We start from the raw sequence: 27078 nt of genomic DNA on the forward strand, positions 1-27078 counted from the left end.
GCTGAATATGTTGCTCATTACTCTCCTGTGCCTGCTCTCCTGCCTATACAATTGTCTGTCTTTTTGCCCCCGGCGATGTAGCTGTGACTCCCCCAGGACAATGCAATGTTTTAGGATCTCTGACATCCCAGGAGGGATCCCTGCATCCACCAGAAAGCTCTACATCAGCCATAGCAGGATACGACATCTACAGGTGAGTGCAGGTACTGCAATGAAATGTCACTGCAACCACATCTACTGATCAACAATGCTATGCTATGCATGTTCTGCATGACAAACTTTTACACATTCAGGCAAATACAGAGCTCTTGTAGTTATTCTAACAGCTATAAAACATTTTTTTTTATTATTATTATTAGATTTTCCTAGAGAGGCATCTGTGGGTTTAGGATGTATGTTTGATGATAGCAGGTGACCTCAGCTTATTCACACTGCAGGAACTGGTATTGTATTAGGATACATTCACACTAGAGATTAAAAGAGAGGCAATATATATACATATATATATATATATATATATATATATATATATATATATATATTCATTTATACTTACCTTGGTGGAAGCCCTCGGGGCTTTCACACTGGAAAGACAGCAGCGGATATTTCAGGTCACTTTGCAGGCGCTATTTTTAGCGTTATAGCGCCTGCAAAGCGACCCAGTGTGAAAGGGGTCTTAGTAATAATAATTATAATCGTTTATAAAGCCACACCATCTTTTACAAGGTTATATAGACTATGTGGGCTGATATCAGATGGGTGATTCTGCTGCTAGAAAAAATTGGCTAGCTACAGGATCACTAAAGCCAGCAACAGGATCGCTAAGAGGTTGCCTGTTTTTCCCTATGGAATAGCCCCTCTGTAGCTGGGTCAGTGAGATCTTGCTCACATTACTAACGTAACAATCAAGATTAAGCAGTATTCAGGCCAGCAACATCTCACTGCATCTGGCTGCACAGGGAGTCAGCCGTTCAGTAGGGACAGACAGGCAACCTCTAGTGATCCATCATCCTGCCCCTGGAGATTTGTTGCTAGTGGCAGAATCACCCATCACCAATCAGCCATACAGAGGCCATGACAATGAGGCCGCATACATACGGTCGGACGGTCCGATGAAAACGGTCCGCCGGACCGTTTTCATCGGACATGTCCGCTGCCGGATTTTGGTCTGATGTGTGTACACACCATCAGACCAAAATCCCCGCGGACTGCGAACGCGGTGACGTGGTCGCGACGTGGGCGTGACGATGACGCGGCGACGTGCGCGACCCTGGAAGGTCAATGCTTCCACGAATGCGTCGAATCACTTCGATGCATGCGAGGGCTTTCGGCCGAGCGGACATGTCTGGTGAGTCGTACAGACGACTGAACATGTCCGACAGACAGGCTTCCAGCGGACATGTTTCTTAGCATGCTAAGAAACATTTGTCCGCTGGAAACCTGTCCGCTAGGCCGGGAATCCGGTCCGGTCAGCCGTACAGACGACCGAACATGTCCGCGGAAACTGGTCCGCGGACCAGTTTCAGCAGACATGTTCGGTCGTGTGTACGAGGCCTGACACACAGGAATGCACATACTCAATTTAATAATGAAATGTAAAAACAATCTGCAGAAATTTACTAAAGCAAGCCATAGATTTCATTCCACTTGTGGAAGGAAAGAATATCGCTCACTTCTCACTCACTGACTGTGTTGATGGGGGAATCCCTCCCGCTGCATTATTGTGTTTTGCCAGCAGGAAGCCTTCCCTTCTGACACAATAATCACTGCTGGCTGCTATAGCTGCCGGCAGTAATCACATGCAAAAAAAAAAAAAAACAGGCTGGTTGTACTAAAGTCGATCGATGATTCAACTTCAGTACAACCAGCCTGCCCATAGATGGATCAAATCTCAACCGGCTTGAACCGGCCAAGATTTGATTCTTAAAGTAGAAGTTCAGCCAAAAACTAACTCTAAACCTACTCACAGTCACATTCTAAAACTATCAATAAATTAAGAAAGCAGTGCCACAGAGAAAAGGGGGTGTCACTAATGTTAGACAGCTGCTCACCCAAACTTGATAAATCAATTAAAGTGCAAAGATAAAAAAATGGTTAGCGCTGATCTACATACATCTTTTTGACTGTGAACGAAAAAATTATCCAAAGTGCTAGCACTAGACAAATTAATACATTGTATATCCAATAAAAAACATTATCAAGAAAAACAGAGAAAAAAAGTGCTGCCGTGCATATAGACAATCTATATCCAAAAATAGTGGCAGCATGCAATAAAGTGCAATCAATATCCTGTGCATAAAATCAATAGTATAAAATGATATTGTGACCAAATATTTAAAAGTGTAGTCCTTCAGTGCATGTCACATGCCAACTCTGTGAATCCACCACTGGTTACACTAAAACGACTCACCAAAGGGAATGGCCTGTCAAATTATAAATCAGCTTTTAAGCAAAAACGCAAAATTGTTATTCTTACCTTCGGTAGTTTTCCTTTCCTGGCCTGTTCTCACGTCAGCACATCATGGGTTAATCCCCTCCTCCGGTCCACCAGTACCACCTTCTTTTAGCTAATAAGTAGGGGGCCCCTCCTCCCAGTCCTTGTTCCACTAATTTGGCGGACGACAGACTATAGGGAGGGAAAGGCTGTGCTGACGTGAGGACAGGCCAGGAAAGGAAAATTACCGAAGGTAAGAATAACAATTTTCCGTTTTCCTGGCCAGTCCTCCCGTCAGCACATCATGGGAGGTGCCAATACCATGGTATTTCTGAAACTAGACGCCTTAGATGACGTCACGTCTAGATTTCTAATGCTTTGCGAAGGTCTTGCAGGAACTCTAACTGGCCGTCTTGCATATTTCCTCAACTGGTATTTTGTCAAATGCTGCCCAGGAGGCTGCCACCCCTCTGGTAGAGTGAGCTCTAGTTGCCTGAGGAGGCGTCAGCCCTTGTTTCTCGTACGTGAGCTTTCTTACTTTGGTGATCCAGGTCGAGATTATTTTTGTTGAAACGGCTTGTCCTTTTTTAGGCCCAGATGGTAAGATGAAAAGGGAATCCGTTTTGCGCACTTGTTGAGAACGGTGCAGGTAAATTGAGAAAAGGTTGACCATGTCCAGAGGTCTGAGGTCCAGTTTTTCTTCCTGCCTAGGAGGTAATGTAAAGCTAGGTAGCACTGCCTCCCAGTTAAGGTGAAATCTTAATTACTTTGTCTGGAAGGATGATACAGTACGGTTCCTTACTGGACAGGGCCGCTAGCTCGGATATCCTTCTTGCCAATGTTACGGCGGTGATAAAAAAACAGTTTAAGTGTTAGGAACCAGAATCAGTGGCGGCCCGTCCATAGGGGCGCCCAGGTGCCGCCCCCCATCCCCCAGTCAGTAAAAAAAAAAAAAAAAAAAATTTTTTAAACCTGTCCCTTTAAAAAAAAAAAAAAAATCCAAAAAAGGGCCTCATATGTGCACTGTGTCCGCGCGCCGGGCACAGTGCAGAAAGAGTAGCGCCACGTCTGTGCAATCAAACCCGCTTTCAGTGTGCACCCGCTCGATTCTGTGCTCGTTCCGACGTCACTGGCAAAACAGGAAGTGACGTCGGGACTGCTTGAGCTCAGTGCACCCGACCGAGGAGAGGAGCAGGTAAGCTGAGCTATGCCTGCCTGCCAGACATCTCGTATGGAACAAAAAAACACCCCACACAACACCAGCGTTGGTGACAGCATCCAACCGCAAACGTTACATGCAAACGTTTTTGCATGTAATATTCGGCTACTGGCATCCAACCTCCACCCCCCCCCCCTGCTTAATCCAATTTTTTTTAAATATTCAGAGAAAATAATGCCAGGCAACAACCGCCGCTATTTGTGCTGTAATAAAAAAAATGTTTTTTAATAACTGGGGGGGGGGGGGGGGGTGTTGGTCTGGTGGGGTAGTGTTACCGGCCGCTATTTGTGCTGTTATGAATTTTTACATAGAAAATAAGTGTCGTTAATAAATGGGTAAATTAATTATAAAAAAAGTTTTTTTCAATAACCCCCCCCCCCCCGGTTATTAAAAAAAACTTTTTATAAATTATTTACCCATTTATTAACAACACTTATTTTCTATGTAAAAATTAATTACAGCACAAATAGCGGCCGGTAACACTACCCCACCAGACCACCCCCCCCCCCCCAGTTATTAAAAAAAATACGCCGTCAACACCACACCACCCCCCGCTTGCAAAATGTCCTGCGACTTGGGACTGGAAAGTTGCAGGATAAGTTGGACCCGATGATTTCCAATGAGAACTGTTCATATCTGTGCAACTTTGAAGTAGTTCCTGCATTACTTTTGTCCCACTTTGATGTGACTTGAGGTCCATAGACCTCCAGAATACATAGGCATTGCTTCAAGTCGCTGCAAAATCGCACCAAAAAATTGTGGCAGAATCTTGCGACTTTCAGGCTAATGCAGTCTGAAAGTTGCACAATTCTACTGCAATTTTGATGCGATTTAAAGCAATGCCTGTGTATTCTGGAGGTCTATGGACCTCAAGTTGCATCAAAGTGGGACCAAAGTAATGCAGGGACTACTTTGAAGTCGCACAGATATGAACGGTTCTCATTGGAAATCATGGGGTACGACTTGTCATGCAACGTTTAAGTCCCAAGTCGCAGGACAAGTAATGCCTGCAGTCTCTGGTAATCTTGTGCAGTATGTCCGCAGTCTGGTAATCTTGTGCAGTATGTCCACAGTCTCTGGTAATCTTGTGCAGTATGTCCGCAGTCTCTGGTAATCTTGTGCAGTATGTCCGCAGTCTCTGGTAATCTTGTGCAGTATGTCCGCAGTCTGGTAATCTTGTGCAGTATGTCCGTAGTCTCTGGTAATCTTGTGCAGTATGTCCGCAGTCTCTGGTAATCTTGTGCAGTATGTCCGCAGTCTGGTAATCTTGTGCAGTATATCCGTAGTCTCTGGTAATCTTGTGCAGTATGTCCGCAGTCTCTGGTAATCTTGTGCAGTATGTCCGTAGTCTCTGGTAATCTTGTGCAGTATGTCCGCAGTCTCTGGTAATCTTGTGCAGTATGTCTGCAGTCTGGTAATCTTGTGCAGTATGTCCGCAGTCTCTGGTAATCTTGTGCAGTATGTCCGCAGTCTCTGGTAATCTTGTGCAGTATGTCCGCAGTCTCTGGTAATCTTGTGCAGTATGTCCGCAGTCTGGTAATCTTGTGCAGTATGTCCGTAGTCTCTGGTAATCTTGTGCAGTATGTCCGCAGTCTCTGGTAATCTTGTGCAGTATGTCCGCAGTCTCTGGTAATCTCCTGCAGTATGTCCGCAGTCTCTGGTAATCTCCTGCAGTATGTCCGCAGTCTCTGGTAATCTCCTGCAGTATGTCTGCAGTCTCTGTAATCTTCTGCAGTATGTCTGCAGTCTCTGGTAACCTCCTGCAGTATGTCCGCAGTTTCTAATAATCTCCTGCAGTATGTCCGCAGTTTCTGATAATCTCCTGCAGTATGTCCGCAGTTTCTGATAATCTCCTGCAGTATGTCCGCAGTCTCTGGTAATCTCCTGCAGTATGTCTGCAGTCTTTGGTAATCTCCTGCAGTATGTCTGCAGTCTCTGGTAATCTCCTGCAGTATGTCTGCAGTTTCTGATAATCTCGTGCAGTATGTCCGCAATTTCTGATAATCTCCTGCAGTATGTCCGCAGTTTCTGATAATCTCCTGCAGTATGTCCGCAGTTTTTGATAATCTCCTGCAGTATGTCCGCAGTTTCTGATAATCTCCTGCAGTATGTCCGCAGTTTCTGATAATCTCCTGCAGTATGTCCGCAGTCTCTGTTAATCTTTTGCAGTATGTCCGCAGTTTATGATAATCTCGTGCAATATGTCCGCAGTCTCTGGTAATCTTGTGCAGTATGTCCGCAGTCTCTAGTAATCTCTTGCCCATTTTGAGTCCTTCATTACTAACAGTGTCATATTTTAGTTTGTTTGCACCGATCTGTAAGGCTGCGCTATATACCATGATTTGTGATGCTGGGGCTGTATACTCTGTGCTGTGACGCTGAGCTGTATACTCCTGACATTCAGTGGAAGCAAGTGGAATACAGGGGACGGAGCGGTGGATTCTATAAGGGGTGTGGCTTATGAGAAGTGGGAGGGACCAAACGTGGAAGGGCGGGGTATTGCGCCCCCCCATCCTAAAACTTCACCAGCCGCCACTGACCAGAATGGACAAGATTCTGCCGGTACAAAAGGATGCAGAAGTAGTGCTCTTAGCACTGTGCCTAAGACCCAGGCCGGAAATAAAGACTTCCTTGGAGGATTAATTTTCAAGGTCGCTTTTAAGAATTGTTTTACCAGTGGTTCGTCTGCCCACCTGTATCCTGTAAAACACGACAAAGCTGAAATTTGTACCTTCAATGTACCATAGGCTAAGCCTTTGTTTAGAGCAGATTGCAACAAGTCCAGTACTTGTGCCACATTCGGATCCACCGAAGCAAAAATTTTCTGTAACGCAAAAGTTGTAAACTTTGCCCAAATCCTGTTGTAGGTGACATTGGTCGAGGCCTTTCTAGACTTTAACAGTGTTGAGATTACTTCCTTTGAAATGCCTTGTGCCTGGAGTCTGGTTGATTCAGCAGCCAGGCCGTCAGTTTGCAACCTGTTCGCAACGGAACCTGGACACAAATTGGGGTGTCTTTGTATTGACTCGGGTCGCCATTAGATCCACTGAGGGTGTCCCCCACTCTGAAAAGATTGGTTCTAGGAACTTCTTGTTCAAGGCCCATTCGTTCTTGTCGGGGAACTCCCAACTCAGATGATCCACGATGGAATTCTGGCTGCCCGGAATGTAGGCTGCTGTTAGGGCTTCCAGATGTGCTTCGGCCTACACAAATATTTTGGTTGCCACCTGCAGAAGTGGCAAGCTCTTGGTTCCGCCCTGTCTGGCTATATATGCTACTGCTGTCTTGTTGTCCAACATTAGTTTAACTCGAGCTCCCTGTACCAGTTTCTCGAAGGCCTGCAGGGCCATGTATGCTGCTTGCAGCTCCAAAAGGTTGGAGTGTCGGGATTCCGTCTTGCTCCAAACTCCTTGCACCTGCCTGCCGAGGCAGTGAGCACCCCAGCCCCGAAGACCGGCACCCGAAGTTATCGGAACCCAGTGCCCGGGGCTGAGGGGCATGCCCCGCGACAGGTTCTCTGATGACTTCCACCAAGCTAGGTTCTGTCGAATCCGGCTTGGTATGAGAATTCTCTGGTGAAGAGAGGTACCGTCCTATTGGTTCAGGAAGGTTGCCTGGAAGGCTCTTGTGTGGAATCTTGCCCAAGGAATGGTTGGGCTTGCTGCAGTAAACATCCCGAGTAGGGTCATACAATCTCTTGCCGTTAGCGATGTTGACTTCATCACGCTGCTGACGCAGGATACCAATTCTGCCTTCTTTCGTTCGGGTAGGAGGACAAGGCCTCTGTTTGTATTGAAAAACAGTCCCAGATATTCCATCTGTTGTGAGGGAATCAATTGGCTCTTTTGCCTGTTGATGATCCGGCCAAATTTTGATAGGATTTCTAGAACCATCTCGCGTTGAGACGCCAGTTCTCCGCTCGAATGTGCTACTACCAGGATGTCGTCTAGGTAGTGAAATATTTTTATGAATTTCAGGCGAATGACGGCAATAACGGCCAGTAAGATTTTGGAAAACACTCGCGGAGCTGTGCTGATGCCGAACGGCAGACACCTGAACTGGAAGTGATCTTCCCCTACCAAGAATCTTAGATATCTTTGGTGGCTCTCGTTGATTGGGACGTGCAAATATGCATCCGTTAGATCGACTGATATCAACCAGTCTCCTGGTTGCAACACAGACTCCATCTTGAACGTCTTGGGTTCTATGAAGTGGTTTAGAATTCTCAGGTCCAGAACTGGTCTGAGATCCCCCGATGCTTTGGGAACTAGAAAGATTGGAGAGTATACCCCTTTTCCTTGTTGGGATAGGGGCACCGGCGAAATTGCATTCTTTTGCTGTAAGCCGTCTAAATATTCTTGTAAGCAGTTCCGTTTCCTCTGATCTGTCGGTTATTTTGTGTGGACCACCGTATTGGGTGGTTTCTTCTGAAAGGATATTTTGGAACCGTATCTGACCGTCTTGCGGACCCACTGGTCCTTGACCTTTTCCGCCCATACTTCCACAAAGGACATTAACCTGGCGCCCACCTGGGGGGGATGGGCGGTTATCCCGTCAAAAAGATTTTTGGGGTTTTTTCGCGGTCTGTGCCGCTCTAGACTTTACCTTCCGCCGAAAAGAATCTTGTGGATTTTTCCAGTAGGGCCTTGTATATTCCCGTCCTGGCCTGTATGACCTGGCGTCATACGCCCTTTTGTAGTCTGGTTGGGCTGGCCGGGTGGCCTGCTGTGTCTTCCTAGGTCTCTGTGGCATTAGACCCGACTTTCCCCCTGTAGCTCGACTAATAGCTTCTTCTAGGGTCTTTCCAAACAGCACCTTGCCATTAAACGGAATATTGCAGAGACCCAGTTTTGAGGTGCTGTCTGCTCCCCAATGTCGCAACCAGAGGGCTCTCTTTGCCGTCACTGCAAAAGCCATGATTTTTGCGAGTAACTTTGTCAGGTCCATAGAGGCTTCCGCTATGAAATCGGCGGCAAGATCGAATTCCTCCATTGTCTGTATGACTGATTCTGACCCTGTATCTGCTTTTAGGGCTGCTTGGGTTCTCGTGGTCCAAACCTTGAGTGCTTTGGAGACTGAGGTTAGGGCAATAGCCGGGCGGCACGCTGCACCTGCAGCTGAGTAGACCTTTTTTAGGTCTGTGTCTGCACATCTGTCCATTGGGTCTTACAATGGCAATGCGACCTGACGGGCCAGGCGCTGTAAGGCCACATCTATGCCCAATGGGGAGTCCCAAAGGTCTGCTTCTGGGGTTTTAAAAGGGTACAACCTTGAGAAACGATTCTGTATGTTTGCCCTCTTTTCCGGCTTTTCCCGTTCCTCCTCGAACCATTCTCGGATTTCCGGCAAGAGGGAGAAAGTAACCCCTTGCCTTTTCCGGCTAGGAAAAAATCCTTAATTTTTTTTTTTTTTTCCCTTCAGCTTGGCTGAACATCTTGATCCCAGTCAATGGTGTCCCTCACGGCTGTGACAAATGATTCAATATATATTCTGAGGGCTCTTCAGAGTCCGATGAGCCTAGTGATAGCGTCTCCCGGGCAGGTGATTCATCGCCCACTGATTGATTGGCGCTACTAACTTTAGATCTTCTAGGTGTTTTGGTGGCTGCGGCTGACTGAATACCCTCTGCCACCTGTAGCCACGTCCTTAATGCAGCCGGTGCATAGAAGTTTGCCAGGTTCGGATGGTGCCGAACATGCCCAACAAAGACCATCGTCTGGGCGGAGTCTTGATGCATTTGGCTCTGCTACAGTCGCAGAGTGACTGGATTTGCGTGCTGGACTAGAATGGGACTTATGCGTTGCCCGAGAGCCAGACGCTTGCGGAGATTTTGAACGGTGGCGGGACTTTTTTCTCCGTTCCTGTCTTATCTTAGGGCTTCTGCTCCTAAAAAGACAACCAAGAAACACTACCTTTAGCTCTTGGTATTGCACTCTTTTACGTTGTGGCCCCCGTTGACCCCTCCTACCTGTCCAGTGACTTTGGTGCATCCTGAGGCTGTGGTGAGCTCATGCTGTGTAAAGAAGCAGGATACGCACATCAGGCGGTGTAGCAATTGATACCTAATTTTATTTTATTTATTTATTTATTTTTTTATTTTTGCTGAAATGACTGTTTACAGGGTATAGAGACATACAAGTTAACTGATTCCTTTTAAAAATGATTAAGAATAGATTAAATTCAATCATATAATGTGCCTCTAGTTTCACTTTTGGTTTCAAAGGTACATACATGAAGTTCCGGGTGAGAGGTGAGTCGGGAAGACACACAGAACAAAAACAAACAAATCCAGGGCAGTGTTTTGTTTTTAAAATGAATCTGATTGGTTCTGAGGAGTTTTAGACACACTGTAATGACAGCCTAGCCCATCGTGAAAAGCTACTTCAAAGCAAAAACAAACAATGAGGACCTGAAAGCATAGTGCAGCGCTGACACAATCTCACACAATCCTCCTCAGCTGGAGGCTTACCTAGTGCTTCCTCTCCCAGACAGTGGCAGACCGCACTGAGCCTCCTGTCCTGGAGAGTCTTTTAAAGCTGATTTGGGCACGCCCACGGCGCGCCCCCGGCCCGCCTCCCCTGTGAGGTCACCGCCGACTAACATAAAGTGAAGGAAGGAGGGGCGGCGCGCTCCTACGGAGCTCAGATCTGAGTAAGGAGAAGGAGCCACAGCATGTCCTAGCAGAGGACAGGAGACACACCACAGCCTCTATGATCACAGTAAGCTTCCTATAAGCTAAAAACGCCCGCAGCTCATGCACCTGAGCGTCCAGTGTCATAAAGGGGCATACCTTTATTACTTCTGGACCTTCCAACCCTAGGAGAGGCTGAACCTGGGTGGGGATGGTTCGGCAGGGGGGTTTTCTTTCTTCCTCTTCATTTGTAGCTTGATTGTCTGGAAGAGTCTTAGGTGGTCTGATCGTCCGACCAAAAAAAAGGAACAAGGACTGGGAGGAGGGGCCCCCTACTTATTAGCTAAAAGAAGGTGGTACTGGTGGACCGGAGGAGGGGATTAACCCATGATGTGCTGACGGGAGGACTGGCCAGGAAATTATGTTATCCTCATCTAATGGCTCCAAATCCCCTGCTCAAGACACGATTCCTCACAAAGAACTTATATGTATTGTACATGGAAGGAGGATAGAACAAAGGAGGCTTCCATAGTGTGAATATGTCTAAAAATCAGGCTTTATTTTAAAAACACATTTTACAAGTGTCATTCCCAACACTAGGGAAACTGCACTTGTTCTTGTTTCTATCGCTTCCGACCACAGTGACAGCGACCTAGCCCCACCCTACGTGTTTCGTCATGTGGCGTCTTCCCTGAGACATTCTAAAACAAATCTATCTAGCCCTGTAAAGCAAAATCTCTATACATACATTTTCTGCAGGCGCTCCGCTCCAGTGAGGCGCTCCACAATGAGCTGTCAGGGGTGGCTTCTCAGTGTAGGCATGTGCAGGAGAGGCAGCCAAGAACGGAAGGAAGCCTCATAGTAACTCTATGGATGACATCACTTCCCAGGCATTTTACAGTCGTTGTCGGCTGTCTCCTGTACACAGCTACTGCCGCTGGAGACCGGCTTGGATAGGCTGCAGAAAAGGTATGTATAGCGATTGTTGCTTTACAGGTTTAGATAGATTTGTTTTAGAATGTGGCTGCTAGTATGTTTAGAGTTTGTTTTTGGCTGAACTTCTACTTTAAGGAAAATAACAAATTAAAATAAACTCTGTTAAACTAAGGCTGATATAAGACAGATGATTCTACTGCTACAGACAAGTCACCAGCGGCAGAATCACTAAAATGACTGCCTGTCTGTCCATATGAAATCTTTCCCTCAGTAGCCAGATGCAATGTGATGTCCCTCTATCGTTGCCCCGAACACTGCTGAATCTTGATCGCTAGCATTGGGAGCAACATCGTGTTGCCTCAGCTACAGAAGGAACCATTCTATGAGAACAAACGGGTAGCTTGTTAACGATCCTGCCCCTGGCGATTTAAAAAAAAATTGTCAGTGGCAGGATTGCTAGCGGCAGAGCCACCATCAGACATTAGCCTTAGGTTGAAATATCACAATTTCCTACATATAAACATGCACCTTTTGTACTGTCATTCATTTGTTGTCAATATTCTTTGCTTACCTGATATTCACAGTCACAGGAGAGTCTCCTGACTATAACAATGGCTGGGGGCTATTTACATCTAGAGAAAGTTTAAACATGCTGACTGCTGCCAGTGACAAGTTGTTTCTGATAATACAACATTTTATAAACAACGCACTTTGTACTACGTAATTTGTACTACATCATTTATGGTCAATCTAAAAAAAGATTGTTCATTCAGGTTGCGTTGTGTATGGCCAGTTTAAAGGTGGACACACACATATAACCATGATCCTAGAACAACTGAACAAAACAAGACAACACTTTACCATGGTATTCACAAAAACTGTTGGTGGTAAGCTGGTTGAAATTGCCTAAAAATTACCATGTATGAAGCTATTGCAGCAGAGTTTCATTTACTCTATGTTTAGATGCATTTGCAGGCGCTTTTAGCTTCTATTTCCCAAAACTCCCTAGGTTATTGGACGGCAGCTCATAGCAGCCACACATGATGTTGCAGAAGTAGCTGGGTGTTATGACTCTGCAATACTCAAGATACTAGACTATAAGTTTGGATCTCAATTGCGGAGGCTACTCAGCTCTCAACCACCGGTTCACTCTCAAAGTGATATAGAGAGTTTGGGGTTAGGTCATCACAACCTCCAGAGAACAAACGTATAATATAGATAGCTTATTAACTCATAAGCTTGTTGTCTAGTGCAGCATAATCACAGTCTTACTAATTAGTACAAGCTGGCGTAGGTATTGTTTCAGGTTAACTGCACACTTAATTGAGAAAGTAAGAGACTGGCAACGCTCACAGAAGTATACTAATATCCTTTAGACAGTTAGTATGGGGTTGAATACAGTTCTGTATAGTTCAGCACAAACTATAAGCAATACATCTATTGATAGTGAATACTTGCGGTTAGGAGATCTCTTCTGTAATTGGTTGTTTTGTGAGAGGAGAGTTGATGCTGGTGCTCCTAAAAGATATATATAATATGCAGGCAGATGATCCAGCAGGGGTTCTGTGACATGCAGAGGCAAAGAGGATGAGTCCCAATAAAAGAGATTCCTGGTGGGGTTTCAGCTGAGGTCCACTGGGGATGAGAGCCCAGGGAGGAGAGATCCAGGGAGCAGGGTCCAGGCTGCAGGGAGCAGGAAGCCGAGTCCAGTGGGCAGTGGTTCTCTAAAGGTGCTACAGCACGGTACCGGGTTCCAGGTGGCGGCAGGGTCCAACAAGAATAACCGAACACCCTGCCGCCGATCCTGGGGGGTTTAAATAGCCCGGGTGCCGAGCGCCGAGCGTGACACGCTGGGACGCGCTTCCGCGTTCCAGCGTGGAACGCAGACGTCCGCGCACCGGAAGTGACGCGGACGTCTTACAGAACGGAGCGCAGCTGTTAGAAACAGGGACAGCTGCGCTCGTTCTGCATGGAGTAACGCCGAGGGCGTTACATACTCCCCTCCTCAAGGGGGCACCTATAGTGCGCCCTGAAGGAGACGGCCTATCAGGATACCTGCGATGAAACTGTTTAATGAGTCGGGGAGCATGAATGTCTGTGGAATCCTCCCAGGAGTCATCAAGATGACTATAACCCTTCCAACGGATTAAATACTGGAGAGAAGAACCTTTCTTTCTTGAATTGAGAATCTTCTCTACTTCAAATTCAGCCTCGCCAAGGACATCAACTGGAGGAGGAGGTTGAGGATGTCTGTTAGGAAATGGATTAGGTACGTATGGTTTGATAAGTGAAACATGGAAGGACGGATGAATCTTCCAATCGGGAGGTAAAAGAAGTCTAACCGCGTTGGTGTTGATCACATGAGAAATTGGAAAAGGTCCAGTGAATTGACGGCCAAGTTTTTTTGAAGGTATTTTGAGGCGTAAGTTCCGAGTGGACAACCAAACTAAATCGCCAACCTTGTAAATGGGAGGTATTGTTCTATGAGTGTCGTAATATCTTTTTTGTTTTTGTTGAGCAGTTTCAAGATTGGAGCGCAATATACTCAGAGTCTTTTTTATGGTTGACAAATAGTGTTCCACCGCGGGAACATTGTTAGGGAGAAAAGAGGACGGCAAACTGTTGGGATGGAATCCGTAGTTGGCGTAGAATGGTGAAAATTGAGAAGATGAACTGGTGGCGTTGTTATATGCAAATTCTGCATGCGGAAGCAGATGGAACCAATCATCTTGTAAATGGGTGCAATAACAACGTAGATATTGTTCAAGTGTTTGGTTGACACGCTCTGTTTGCCCGTTTGTTTGAGGGTGATAGGCAGTGGACATACGGTGATCAATTTGTAAGGTTTGGCAGAGGCCTCTCCAAAATCTAGAAATGAACTGAGAGCCACGGTCGGAAATGATCTGGGAAGGTAATCCATGAAGTTTAATAACGTTGGAGATGAAAACCTTTGCTGTTTGTTGAGATGTTGGCAAATCTTTTAAGGGAATGAAGTGAGCCATTTTAGTTAATACATCAACTGTGACCATGATGGTATTAGCGCCTTGTGACCTAGGGAGATCAACTATGAAATCCATAGAAAGGACATCCCAGGGTCTATTTGGTATAGGGATGGAAGTTAGAAGACCATAGGGAGGCTTCCTTGAATGTTTGTTGGTGGCACAAATGTCACAGGAACGGACATAATCCTGTACTGTCTTTGTTAACTGAGGCCACCAGTAGTCTCTTTTAAGAAGATGGATGGTTTTACTGACACCAAGATGACCCGCAAGTGGAGAATCGTGGAGTTGTTTGAGAAGTATAAGTTGTAATTTGGGTGGAACGTAAATCTTATTGTTGAAAGTATACACCCCATTTGAATGTCTTTTTAGATCCTTAGGTAATTGAGAAGCTTCTTTAGAAAGAGTCTGAATAAGCAAATGTTTGAAGGAGGTCGTAATCCCAATGAATCGATTGGAGGGAATAATGGAGAGAGGAGGAACCTCCAACGTCTGGTCTTCGTGCATACGGGACAATGAATCGGCCTTAATATTTTGTGATCCCGGGAGGTAGGAGATGAGGAAATCGAATCTATCAAAAAACAAACTCCACCTAACTTGACGAGCTGAGAGGGTCTTACATGTCTTTAAATGTTGCAAATTGCGATGGTCAGTAAGAATGGTAATTGGGTGTGTGGAACCCTCCAATAAATGTCTCCAATTAGCTAAAGCATCCCTTATAGCAAGTAGTTCCTTTTCCCCAATGGGATAATTCTTTTCAGCTGGTGAAAGTGTTCTGGAATAGAAGGCAACTGGATGCAATGGTTCTGATAATGTTGATTGTTGAGAGAGTACAGCCCCCAAGGCAAAGTGTGAGGCATCAACTTCCAGTGTGAAATGGTATAGTGGGTTAGGTAGCTGAAGAATGGGAGCGGTAGTATAACTGACCTTGAGTGTATCAAAGGATCTTTGTGCTTCCTCGGTCCAGGAGAAAGGTGTCTTTGAACTAGTTAAACTAGTTAGCGGTTTTACAATCGTTGAAAAGTTCTTGATGAATTTTCTATAGTAATTCGAAAATCCAAGGAATCGCTGGAGGGCCTTCCTAGTTTGGGGAATCGGCCAAGATAAGATGCAATCCACTTTGGAACGATCCATCTGAATTCCGTTAGGGGTGATCTGGTACCCGAGGAAGGAGATACTAGTTTGACTGAAAACACACTTCTCAAGTTTAGCGTATAAGGAGTGTGTTCTGAGTCTAGCCAAAACCCAACGCACGTGTTTATTATGTTCCTCCGGAGTGTCCGAATAAATTAAAATGTCATCCAGGTAAACTACAACACAAATGTCTAGCAGATCGTGAAAAATATCATTAATGAATCTCTGAAAGGTTGCTGGGGCATTACATAGCCCGAAGGGCATGACCACACTCTCGAAAAGACTATATCGTGTCTTGAAAGCGGTCTTCCATTCGTCACCCGAACGGATTCTTATCAAGTTGTAGGCCCCTCTGAGATCTAGTTTCGTGTAGATCTTGGAGGTCTGGAGACGTTCGATGAGTTCTGGAATAAGTGGCAGCGGATATCTATTCTTTATAGTAATATTGTTAAGAGAGCGATAGTCAATTACTGGCCGAAGCGAACCATCTTTCTTTTTAATAAAGAACAATGCTGCACTTGCTGGAGAAGTGGAGGGCCTAATAAATCCTTTCTCGAGATTCTCATCCAGGTATTTTTTCAAATGTACCAGCTCTGGTTGTGATAAGGGATAAATCCGAGCGGTAGGGATAGGCCTGTCAGACATAAGGTCTATAGGACAGTCATAAGTCCTATGTGGGGGAAGTATGTCTGCGTTGGTCTTGCTGAAGACATCCGCAAATTCAAGTAAATAATCGGGCAGATTAACCGGGTGAACTTCTGTACAGGAGATGGTGCAAGAAGGGTAACAGAATTCTTTACAGTAGGTAGACTGTAAGGAAATAGAGTTTGTGGCCCATAAGAAACTAGGTTGATGAAGAAGTAACCATGGTAAACCGAGAACTATAGGAAATACAGGAGATGAAATAATATCGAAAACAAGGGTCTCAGTATGACCAGTTCCACAGGTAACCAAGAGAGGAGAGGTTTGGGAAGAGACTGGACCTGAGGAAGAACTAGACCCATCAATAAAAGTGAGTGACACAGGAATTTGCTTAAACACACAGGGGATTTTATTGGATTCTACAATTTTTGAATCATTGAAATTGCCACAGGCTCCGCTGTCGACCATCGCTTCAAGGGTAATCCTTTCTTGATCCCACTGTAAAGTAAGAGTGATAAAAATGTAACGGTTAGAGGTAGTACCATTTGAATTAGGCTTACTAATGTGGGAAATTTTACCTTCAGAGTTCCTCTTTAGAAGCGGACAACTGGATACCATGTGATCCGGAGCTGAGCAATACAAACAAAGATTATTGGTTCTACGGCGTTGTTTCTCGGCTGGGGATAAAGGACCTTTGATAGTACCGATATCCATGGGAACATCCTTGGGAGGAGATCTAGATCTTTTGAAAGGTGTTTGAAGATATGTGTTACCACGTTCAGCCTTCCTTTCCCGAAGACGACGATCAATGGCAACAGAAAGATGCATAAGATCCTCTAAAGATGTTGGGAGCTCAATACGGGCAAGTTCATCCTTCATTGCTTCCGCTAAGCCTAAACGAAATTGGTTCCTAAGAGCAATCTCTGACCATTGGGTCTCTCTGCTCCAGCATTTGAATTCAGAGATGTAGTCTTCCACATGTCTTTTCCCCTGTTTAAGGTTCCTAATTGAATTCTCTGCAGTCAACTGTTTATTAGGATCTTCATATAATAATGACATCTCATCCAAAAAAGTGTCGAAAGCACCAAGAAGGTCCCCAAGTTCCTCAACGTAAGTATCAGCCCAAACTCTGGGTTCGCCCTTAAGATAAGAAATTAGGGTGAGGATTCTAATCCTGTCAGAATAATATGTGCGGGGGCGCAACTCAAACATTAGTCGGCATGAGCTAATAAATTGGCGGTATTGTTTCCTATCTCCAGAGAAGACCTCTGGAGGGCAGACTTTAGGTTCAGGTCTCTCTCTGGCTTGCTCAAAATTTTGATTGCGTAAGGCGTCATTGTCTAAACGCAATTCATTCATGGAGGCGGTAAGGGTATCTACCCTCTGTGAAAGTCCCACTAAATGATTCGCAAGCTCCGCTGGATCCATTTCAAAAAAGTTTTAGGGGTTCGGTTATTATGTTATGACTCTGCAATACTCAAGATACTAGACTATAAGTTTGGATCTCAATTGCGGAGGCTACTCAGCTCTCAACCACCGGTTCACTCTCAAAGTGATATAGAGAGTTTGGGGTTAGGTCATCACAACCTCCAGAGAACAAACGTATAATATAGATAGCTTATTAACTCATAAGCTTGTTGTCTAGTGCAGCATAATCACAGTCTTACTAATTAGTACAAGCTGGCGTAGGTATTGTTTCAGGTTAACTGCACACTTAATTGAGAAAGTAAGAGACTGGCAACGCTCACAGAAGTATACTAATATCCTTTAGACAGTTAGTATGGGGTTGAATACAGTCCTGTATAGTTCAGCACAAACTATAAGCAATACATCTATTGATAGTGAATACTTGCGGTTAGGAGATCTCTTCTGTAATTGGTTGTTTTGTGAGAGGAGAGTTGATGCTGGTGCTCCTAAAAGATATATATATAATATGCAGGCAGATGATCCAGCAGGGGTTCTGTGACATGCAGAGGCAAAGAGGATGAGTCCCAATAAAAGAGATTCCTGGTGGGGTTTCAGCTGAGGTCCACTGGGGATGAGAGCCCAGGGAGGAGAGATCCAGGGAGCAGGGTCCAGGCTGCAGGGAGCAGGAAGCCGAGTCCAGTGGGCAGTGGTTCTCTAAAGGTGCTACAGCACGGTACCGGGTTCCAGGTGGCGGCAGGGTCCAACAAGAATAACCGAACACCCTGCCGCCGATCCTGGGGGGTTTAAATAGCCCGGGTGCCGAGCGCCGAGCGTGACACGCTGGGACGCGCTTCCGCGTTCCAGCGTGGAACGCAGACGTCCGCGCACCGGAAGTGACGCGGACGTCTTACAGAACGGAGCGCAGCTGTTAGAAACAGGGACAGCTGCGCTCGTTCTGCATGGAGTAACGCCGAGGGCGTTACACTGGGTAAGTGGTCTGCAGCCAGGTGAGTAGCCCTCCATTGTCAGAACTAGTGTGCAGGCAACTTGGCCAAAGCCTATATCCAGGTTTTCTAGAAGACATATCTACACATGGGACCCCCTCTCTAATCGCTAGAGTGATCTAGTTCCAGTGAGGTACCCCCCCCATGTAGCCATGCCCCCTTGGGGGTTGCTAAAAGTTGTGGTTCACCCGTCGGCCTGCCCAGCACAACATCCATCTTACAGTCACTCAGTAACACTTACCAGTCTATAGCTTATTTTTTTTTTGTTTTATTGAGGGCATGAAACTTGGATGGGTATTAGAGAATTACGGAATGCCCAGGATTTCAGAGCAAACAATTGTGAATTGTAGATCAATCAATTGTGAATTGTAGATCAATCAATTGTGAATTGCAGAACAATCAATTGTGAATTGTAGATCCATCAATTTGGACTACTGTGTACACTCCCTGTACATACAACTCAATCTTCTCTCCAGCACTTCACTTGCTGCACACTGCTCCTCCTCCAGCACTTCACTTGTTGCAGACTATTCCTCCACCAGCACTTCCCTTGCTGGTCTGTATCATTCCTACAGACCAGCTAGCACCACATGGGTAGGCCTGATGCTTCTTCTGCCAGGCCTCACTAAACTGCCTTTTGCAGACATGGACCACTGGGCCCTGTGGTGTAGAATAGTTCAGGTGCTAGCTGTCCTCTGTTCACCACTTCCAGATAGCTCTCTTCAGGCCCTACCAGCCAGCCTGGTTGCAAAGACCCCCTTCCACTGCCCTTTTCCACAGTCCTCTCTCCACTGGTTCTGCACCCATCTCTCAAACTGCAATCTTCCTGTTCTCTCAGGCATCCCTCCCCAGTCCCTCTGGCTGCGACCTGTAGTCCTCCTGGAGACTCTTAGAGTGTTCTCTCCCCTTGTCCTCTCTCCTGCTCTCTCATGTGCCTCTAATTCTGGGATCTCTTCCTGGATGCACCCAAGCCCCAGTCCAGGGTCAGCCCCCCCCAAGACTAGGGAGCACCCTGTGGGCCCGACAGCCGCCACACCCTCTCACTCCAGCTCCTCCACCCAACGTCTCCTCCTCAGCTGGGCTGACCACATGTATTTAAGGAGGCCTGCCCCCTGCCAATCCAAGTTGGGTATTGGTCAAGGCTCCCCAGATACCTCAGGGAGCTCCATCTCTCCTCCCCTCCTTCCAGGACCTTCTAGAAGGAAGAGGGAGGTGATGCCACCTGTCACTAGCCCAGAATCAAAACAAACAGGCCTAGCCATTAGCTATGCCTGCCTAAATTTATCTACCCTGTCAAAAATCCTCACTTCTAGCACTCACTAACTAGAGGGTGCTACACTCGTATCCTAAGTCCTTGAATCCATCCAGCTGTTCATCTGCCTTACCAGATCTACCCTGAACTTCACTGAGAGGAATGCTGTGTCAGGACCTGAATCACATGCTGGTGGCACTGTGGTTCCCTGGGCAGAGGGTTGTAATTCCAGTGTCCACCAGCAGGTGTCTTCCAGAAGGCCCCAGTACAGTGGAACCTTGGTTTACGAGTAACGCGGTTTACGAGCATTTTGAAAGACAAGCAACTTTTTTTTTAAACCTTGTCTCGGTTTGCGAGTGTTGTCTCTCAAAACTAGCAGGGTTCAAGCCTCTGCGGTGTGCAGTACTGCATTTTACAAGAGGTGCAGGGGTGCCGGAGACACTCGGTACGGTTCGGAGCCGTTCGTAAATACATGAAAACATTCGTAAATACTTGTTTCCATTGACTTCTATAGGGAGACTCGCTTTGATATGGGAGTGCTTTGGATTACAAGCATTCTCCTGGAACGGATTATGTTCGTAATCCAAGGTTCCACTGTAATCAGTTTTCACCTGATGCTGGCTGCTGAAAGGGTATTTAGGTCCTCCCCTTCTAAGTGCCTCTTGCTCCAATGTTTTGCTTGCTGCCAGAAACTACAGTACTAGCTGTTATCCTGTTCCTACCCTGTTCGCTGTACCCTGTATTCTGCTGCCTTGTACCTGCTTCCCCTTTACTCCCTTTCTAATTTTTCAGCAAATCACCAGTTCTGTTAAAAAAATTGTATTAGATGTGCTGACCTCTTATGCTTTTATTAATTTGCATCTGTATCCATCTTTAGTACCACAAAGTACCAGTAAACACACCTAGACTGATAATTCAGTTTATTGTCTCTCTGTTTCTTTTCTCAAAGCTGTAACCCATACAAAGCAATCCAGTGATGTATTTTTATCTAGAAACAGACTAAAAGCTTTTACAATAAATAATAATAAATAAGTCATCCATAAGTAGATTTTACAAAAAGTCAGGTTACATTCAATGAACTGATAAATGTTATTTGCACGTTCTTTAAAATTTTGTTTGCTTGTAACATTCAATTTTAAAATGAAAACCACATTTACTGTTGGAAATGTGTTTGTTCTCGAAAAAAAAATGTGCGTTTGTTATTTTTTTCTAAAAAGTGAATTTATCCTTTAACTTGCTGAAGTAACATGTAGGTAGGGTACAGCATGGTGTGGTGGCAATAACACACACCGTCACAGTGCGATGAAAGAACAAACTTGTATTGAAATAATACAATGACAGTTCACAAATAATCCAGTGAGAAGGCAGCCCAGCTGGGAACGCTCACAGGTCCAACAGCATGTAGAGATCAGGATTGAGCCAAACTGACAGAACCTGTTGAGAGAGGCAGGATGTGGCCTGGCCATTTTGTGCCCATGCAGGAACATGTCCAGGGAATTTGCAAGCTCTACACTTTCCCTCGTTTCCCTGCGGCTATTACTGTCCCTACCAGGTAAGGTACCTGTCCCTGCTCTACCAATTCGCAAAATGCATGTCAACCCTGAGAGAAAGAGCCTTAAATAGGCTCTGCCTGACCCAAGATGGCTGCTAGAGTCACATGGGGTGGCAACATCCAATTGGATCGCTTCTCCAGTGACAGAGGAAACCATAGAGGAACTATTTTACACTTGATTTCCTCTTCAACTACAGTGCTGCTGCAAAAGAGCACCACCTGCAGTTGAGAAAGTAGACTGCACCTGCGTTGAGCAGAAATTTGAAGCTGAATTAATACAGTGCACAGGGCAAATCTTAGTTTATGGTCCTACTTGTAGGCAAAGATACACTTTAAAGTCAGCTATTTATATGGCAAACATTTTGAATTTAATACATAAAAAGGCATAAAAGTCATTTAATAGCATTTAATATTATAATTCCTTTTTTCCCCAGGTTTCAGACTTCGCTGGCATGTCTGGTCTGCAAGAGTTGGTGCTCTTTTCCAGTGGCACAGAGACAACTGAAAATAACACTTTTAAAGCACTGAGTAACTTGATAGTGTTGGAAGTATGGAAGAATAAGTTAACAACTATTCCCAGTTCACTTCCACCAAGTATGGAAGTTTTGAAACTTGGAGACAATTCCATTCGTTCTGTTCATCACTATGATTTTGATGGATTAACCAAGCTAAAGGTGCTTGAAATACAGAACAACATACTGGTGACATTGTCCTTTGACACGTTCTCTACGTTGACAAATATACAGCGCCTGGTCCTGGACAGTAACGGAATGCAAAGCATATCTGGAACAGCTAAGCTGACACAACTAAGATACCTAAGCTTAGAGAACAACAAGATTCTCTTCTTTCATGAAAATTTCTTTTCACACTTTCCAAGCTTGCAATTTCTTAAGCTGGGAGGAAACCAACTGACTAAAATTCCAACGCAACTTCCACGATCACTGCTTTCTTTAAGGCTTGAGAGGAATAACATAAAAAATGTTCGAGTCAGAGATGTTAAACAGTTGGAAAATCTATCTGAACTTAACCTTTCTGGGAACCAACTTTCCTTGGTAGATGGAATCCAGTCTATTGTCAATCTTACCTCTTTAGATCTGTCCAAGAACCACCTCTCATCTCTCCCAAATAAACTACCAACCAAATTACAGAGACTTGACTGCAGTGATAACCAGATTTCAAGAGTGACCGCACAAGACATAAAGGGACTATCAAACCTTAAACATTTGTTCCTGGACAATAATGGAATGATTCATTTTGAAGAGAAAATACTCCAAGGGTGTATTCATTTGTCCAACTTGGCCATGGAACAAAACCTGCTGGCCTCAATTCCACAAGGGTAAGTTTGTTACCTACAAGACAGTGAATGATGTCAAATTGGCAAATATATAATATAATAAAATTAATTAAACTACTGCTCTTCTTCATAAATTAAGAGCCAGTAGCTATATTAATCAAGTCTACAGAGCACATGCATAAAGTGTCTACAAAAGGGTAGTGGGCGAGTAGGATATTGCACTTGTTTAGTTCCCCTGGTTGGCCAGGGACCATTTCAAACAGTGAAAACCAAGGGTGGGCATAGTTTGGCACTCTTGATGAGCTCAGCTCCCATAAGCCAGCCATAGGTGGTTCAAATCTCAGCCGGTTTCGCAGGAACTTAAGATTTGATATAGTGGCAGGCTGATTGTCAATCCATAAATCAATTTGGGTACAACCAGCATGTCAGATTTCTTGCATGCTATTGTTGCCAGCGACTATAGCAGGAGGGATTCCCCTATCAACAATGACTGTGGTAAGAAAATCGCATAATCTATGGACTGCTTTTCTTTCTTAAAAGTCGTTGTAAACCCCATTCATCAAATCTCACCTAAGCACATATATCTGTAGTGTTTACTTATCTCTCTCCAAAGCTCTGAGTGCCTTGTTTTTCTGCTGCTCCGTTCCTCTGTTATCAGTAGTCACTTCGGACCAGCTCTCCGACACACAAGATAATGGCAGCTGGAAATTTGTGTTGGGGAGGGTGCTTAAAGATAGATTAGCAGAGAGCTGGTTTATTCACAGTAGAGCTCTGCATGTTTCTTTCTTCCTCTGCCTATGTGGAGGGGGGATGTGTGCCTTTTTTCCAATCAGCTCTCATACAGTATATTCCCGGACTCCACAACCACTGCTGGAAGAGGAAGAAATATTTGTTACATGATGTGCACTTTCTAAAGAATGTAGAAAGAGAAAGACAACAGATATACAAGTAAAACTTATGTAGGAGGATGTTTTTCTTCCCAGTGTATCATCTGGGCTGTTCACTTCACTGGGTATAGGGGAGGGTTTACATCCACTTAAATCCCAGTCCCACCAGAAGATTACGAAAGTTAGGATGAGAAAGGGGTACCTAGGAGGAGGAATATTTCTGCTAAACCAGGACACAGCAGCATAAGGGACATTTCATGTTGAAGGTAATGTATTCCTTGTGCTGATTTTCTATTTTTTTTTTAAGTAATTTTAGGCTTCAAAGAAAATCTTTGGTCACAGCATACACTTTCATTTTTTAACATCAGCATTGTAATAACAATGCATACAAAAGTGTTTTTTGACAAACCAATATACGCTTACTCGAAAAATCTCCTTTTATGACATGTTGTGGGTGCTTCCTGTCTGCTGGCCATCTCTTTCCACAACTTCCTGGACTCCCTGCATGCTTTGCAGCTTCCCCCTGAAACTACTGCTCATGCTCAGAACACCTCTGTACTTCAGAGGACAGGCTCTATAAAATCTGTGACACAGCAGTCACTTACTTGCTACTTTCAGGGCATAGTGAATATGTGTCATAGAATTCCCAAAATAGGAATAGGCTGGAAATAACTAGGAAATATATGATTTTACATTTTGACCATAGATTTACTTTAACTGACATGCAGATCAAAGGTCACCTTTGCCCATGTATGAAACAATATAAGTAAATAGATGACTTTTACATCATATTTCTCATTAAAATGTCCAAACAAGATCTGTAACCCTGTTCAGAAGCTTTGTTTTACATATCAATGATTGCAGCCACTGCTGTAATGCAGAGCAAGTCTCTGTTGTCATTTTTGACAGCTGGGTGTTGTCTGCAATAGTGGCTGGTGACAGCAAGAGGGCTAAAGTCCTCAATTTGAACCCCATCCAGGAAATGGAGTTTGCATGTTCTCCCTGTCCTTGCATGAATTCCCTTCAGCTACTCTGGTTTCCTCCTACCCTACAAAGACATGTTGGGAGGTTAATGAGTTCCTGTCTTAACTGGTCCTAGTATGTGTATGTATGTATGTGAGGTGGGAACCTTGAATTGTAAGCTTCTTCAGGGCAGGGACTGACATGGATGTACAGTATTTAAAGTGCTGAGTAAATTGTTAATGCTGTACAGTAAAAATACCTCAAATTAATAAATAAGGCTCATGCTGTTATAGCGCATCCAATGCAGTTTGTTTTTGGGGCTCAGCTGGCTAAAATCATAATAATTATGTTCCTACTCTTATTTTTTTTAGGCTTCCGATGACCCTTACCCGGTTAGACCTCAAGGGGAACAAAATTGAACACATTGGAGTTCATGATGTAAATAATTTGAAACAGCTTCAGGTTCTCAACCTTCGAAATAACAAAATCACTTCCCTCGATCACCAGGTTTTGGAGTGCTTGCCACGTTTGCAACACCTTTATTTAGATGGCAACCCCTGGAACTGCACCTGCAAACTTCTGAAGGTCAGAAGTTTATTAGTTGATAAAGGAACTGATATAAAAGAAGGACATTGTATCGAACCAAGTTACTCCCGTGGTGAAAGATGGATGTCCTCTGAAACTATGTTACGGCATTGTGGGAGCAGCTACACCTTTGACAGAAGTAAAGAACACAAGAAAAAGCTCAAATTTAATGAACTGCTTGACATGGAAAATGATGAAGACTATGATTATGACCTGATACACTGATGGGTTTTATACTTTGAAGGCCCACCTCACTTAGTTTTGGAATGTTCCTTTTTTCTTTATTTAATGAGATAAAGTAATCATTTTGAACATGTTTATGTTTGTAAGTAAAATTAACAAAATACATATATAATAATGAAATCTGGTATCCCGGACAAATTATTTTTAAGTACAACCATTTTTTTATTTGGTTTAGTTTTTAATAAAATTAGGAAGAGTTAAAAACATTGTACACTTACAAATGTCCTTGTTGTTTTGACTAGATATTAGCGTAGTTGTATTTCCCATGCTGTTTGTTTATTTTACCTTGTAATGATGGGCTTACATGTTGTGGCTAAAGTTTGTAGTGTCAGGGCTGACATTTCCCTATGTCCATGTATTCATTCACCTAGCTTGTTCCTGTTCACTTAAGGAACAGGCCTTACCATTTCCTCTGAGTTGCATCACAAATGTGAGAGTACTAATGCGATGAAAGACTGTATGGTAATCTCTCTGTTATTACTCTGCCGGTTTGTGCCTATGTCAGATTAAATTACTACTTAGCCCTCACCTGCAGAGCACTAGACTCAGGGATTGTGGGATAAATAGTTTCTTCACAGAAAGTGTCAGTATTTAAAGCGGAGGCTCGGGCGATTTTTTTTTAAAAGCCAGCAGCTACAAATACAGCAGCTGCTGACTTTTAAAAAATGGACACTTACCTGTCCAGCGTGCCCGCGATGTCAGCAGCCAAGGCTGAGCAATCGCTCGGTCCTCGGCTGCTTCCGCCGCCATCCTCGGTGAGGGAATTAGGAAGTGAAGCCATGCGGCTTCACTGCCCGATTCCCTACTGCGCATGCGCTAGGATCGCGGCGCGCCGTCACTGGTCCCCGCTCTCTCCTGGGAACAGTGTTTCCCAGAAGACAGCGGGCGGGGGTGGGGGGGTGGGCTGACAGTCTGGATTCCCGGCGAGGTTCAGAACCTGGAAGTGGTGCAAATACTGGTCTCAGACAGGTATCTGCACCCCCCTCCCCCTGAAAGGTGCCAAAAAGAGGAGGTTCACTTTTTGTGTGAACCTCCGCTTTAAAATACAGAGATCATACACGACCTGCGCAGTGCAATGCCGTATGCCCCATGTTTGAACACAAACAGAAACCTCTGACATAGAAATGTGAAGATTTACTCTACTATAGGGTATACATACAGGACAAAAAAACAGCCTAAAAATTACTTGATTAATGCATATCTTATGCAGGTGGAAAATACAAGGTACAGATAGGTTTATAATGTCAGTTTATATTTCCATCTGCAACCTAATAGAGTAGATGTCATCTCACTCCTTGTCCATGTGATGCCTTTAAATTGAGATAATAACTGGGGCAGGAAGGCACAGACAGCAATGAAACAACGCCAGGAGTTCTAACCCTTAATCACTTTACTAAAAAGCTTTTTTAGCTTTTTTTATTTGTCCATGTTGGAGAGAATTCTTAAATTTTATTTTCCTAGTTGCAGGTGAGGAGAAACATTCCCGATAAGGACAGACAGTAAAAGCCTGCCAGGGGTTCCAGCCCTTTCCCCCGCTCTGTCCAAAATGTAATAAACCATTTTGACTGGAGTTGAGTTTTAACCTGTTACTGCCCGCGCTATAGCTGAATGATGGCTACAGCGCAGGCTTACTTTGCCAGGAGGGCATCTATTGATGTCCTCCCATGATCATGCTTCCCGCTCGCCCCCTGCGAGAGGGCAGTGCACTTTGTGATCGCAGAGGCCCTTTACCACGTGATCAGCTGTGTCCAATGACAGCTGATCCTGGATGTCAACACAAGTCGGTTATCGACTTTTTTCTCCTTGCACTGTCAGCGTGACGACAGAAGAAGAAAACCGATAACCGGCTTGTGTTAAAGGGATGTAACTGAAGACAGAAGCAGCCGGATGAATTCT

General features: G+C 44.7%; 1 protein-coding gene across 1 annotated transcript; it reads left to right on the forward strand.

Annotated features, from left to right (window-relative positions):
* On the forward strand, positions 1 to 25279 carry LOC120937251 (nephrocan-like). The gene is made up of 3 exons (XM_040350306.1): positions 1 to 193; positions 21645 to 22546; positions 24726 to 25279. Exons 1-3 carry the CDS (start codon positions 8 to 10, stop codon positions 25162 to 25164), a joined length of 1527 nt encoding a protein of 508 aa, XP_040206240.1. The 5' UTR covers positions 1 to 7; the 3' UTR covers positions 25165 to 25279.
* Positions 25280 to 27078: the final 1799 nt, after the last annotated feature.

This window comes from Rana temporaria, chromosome 4, assembly GCF_905171775.1.
Source record: "Rana temporaria chromosome 4, aRanTem1.1, whole genome shotgun sequence".
Lineage (NCBI taxonomy): Eukaryota > Metazoa > Chordata > Amphibia > Anura > Ranidae > Rana > Rana temporaria.

Coding starts and splice junctions, on each gene's coding strand:
- LOC120937251 (XM_040350306.1), top strand. CDS start 8: ATGTTGCTCATTACTCTCCTGTGCCTGCTCTCCTGCCTATACAATTGT. Junction 194..21,644: donor GCAGGATACGACATCTACAG/GTGAGTGCAGGT, acceptor TTTTTTCCCCAG/GTTTCAGACTTCGCTGGCAT. Junction 22,547..24,725: donor CTGGCCTCAATTCCACAAGG/GTAAGTTTGTTA, acceptor TATTTTTTTTAG/GCTTCCGATGACCCTTACCC.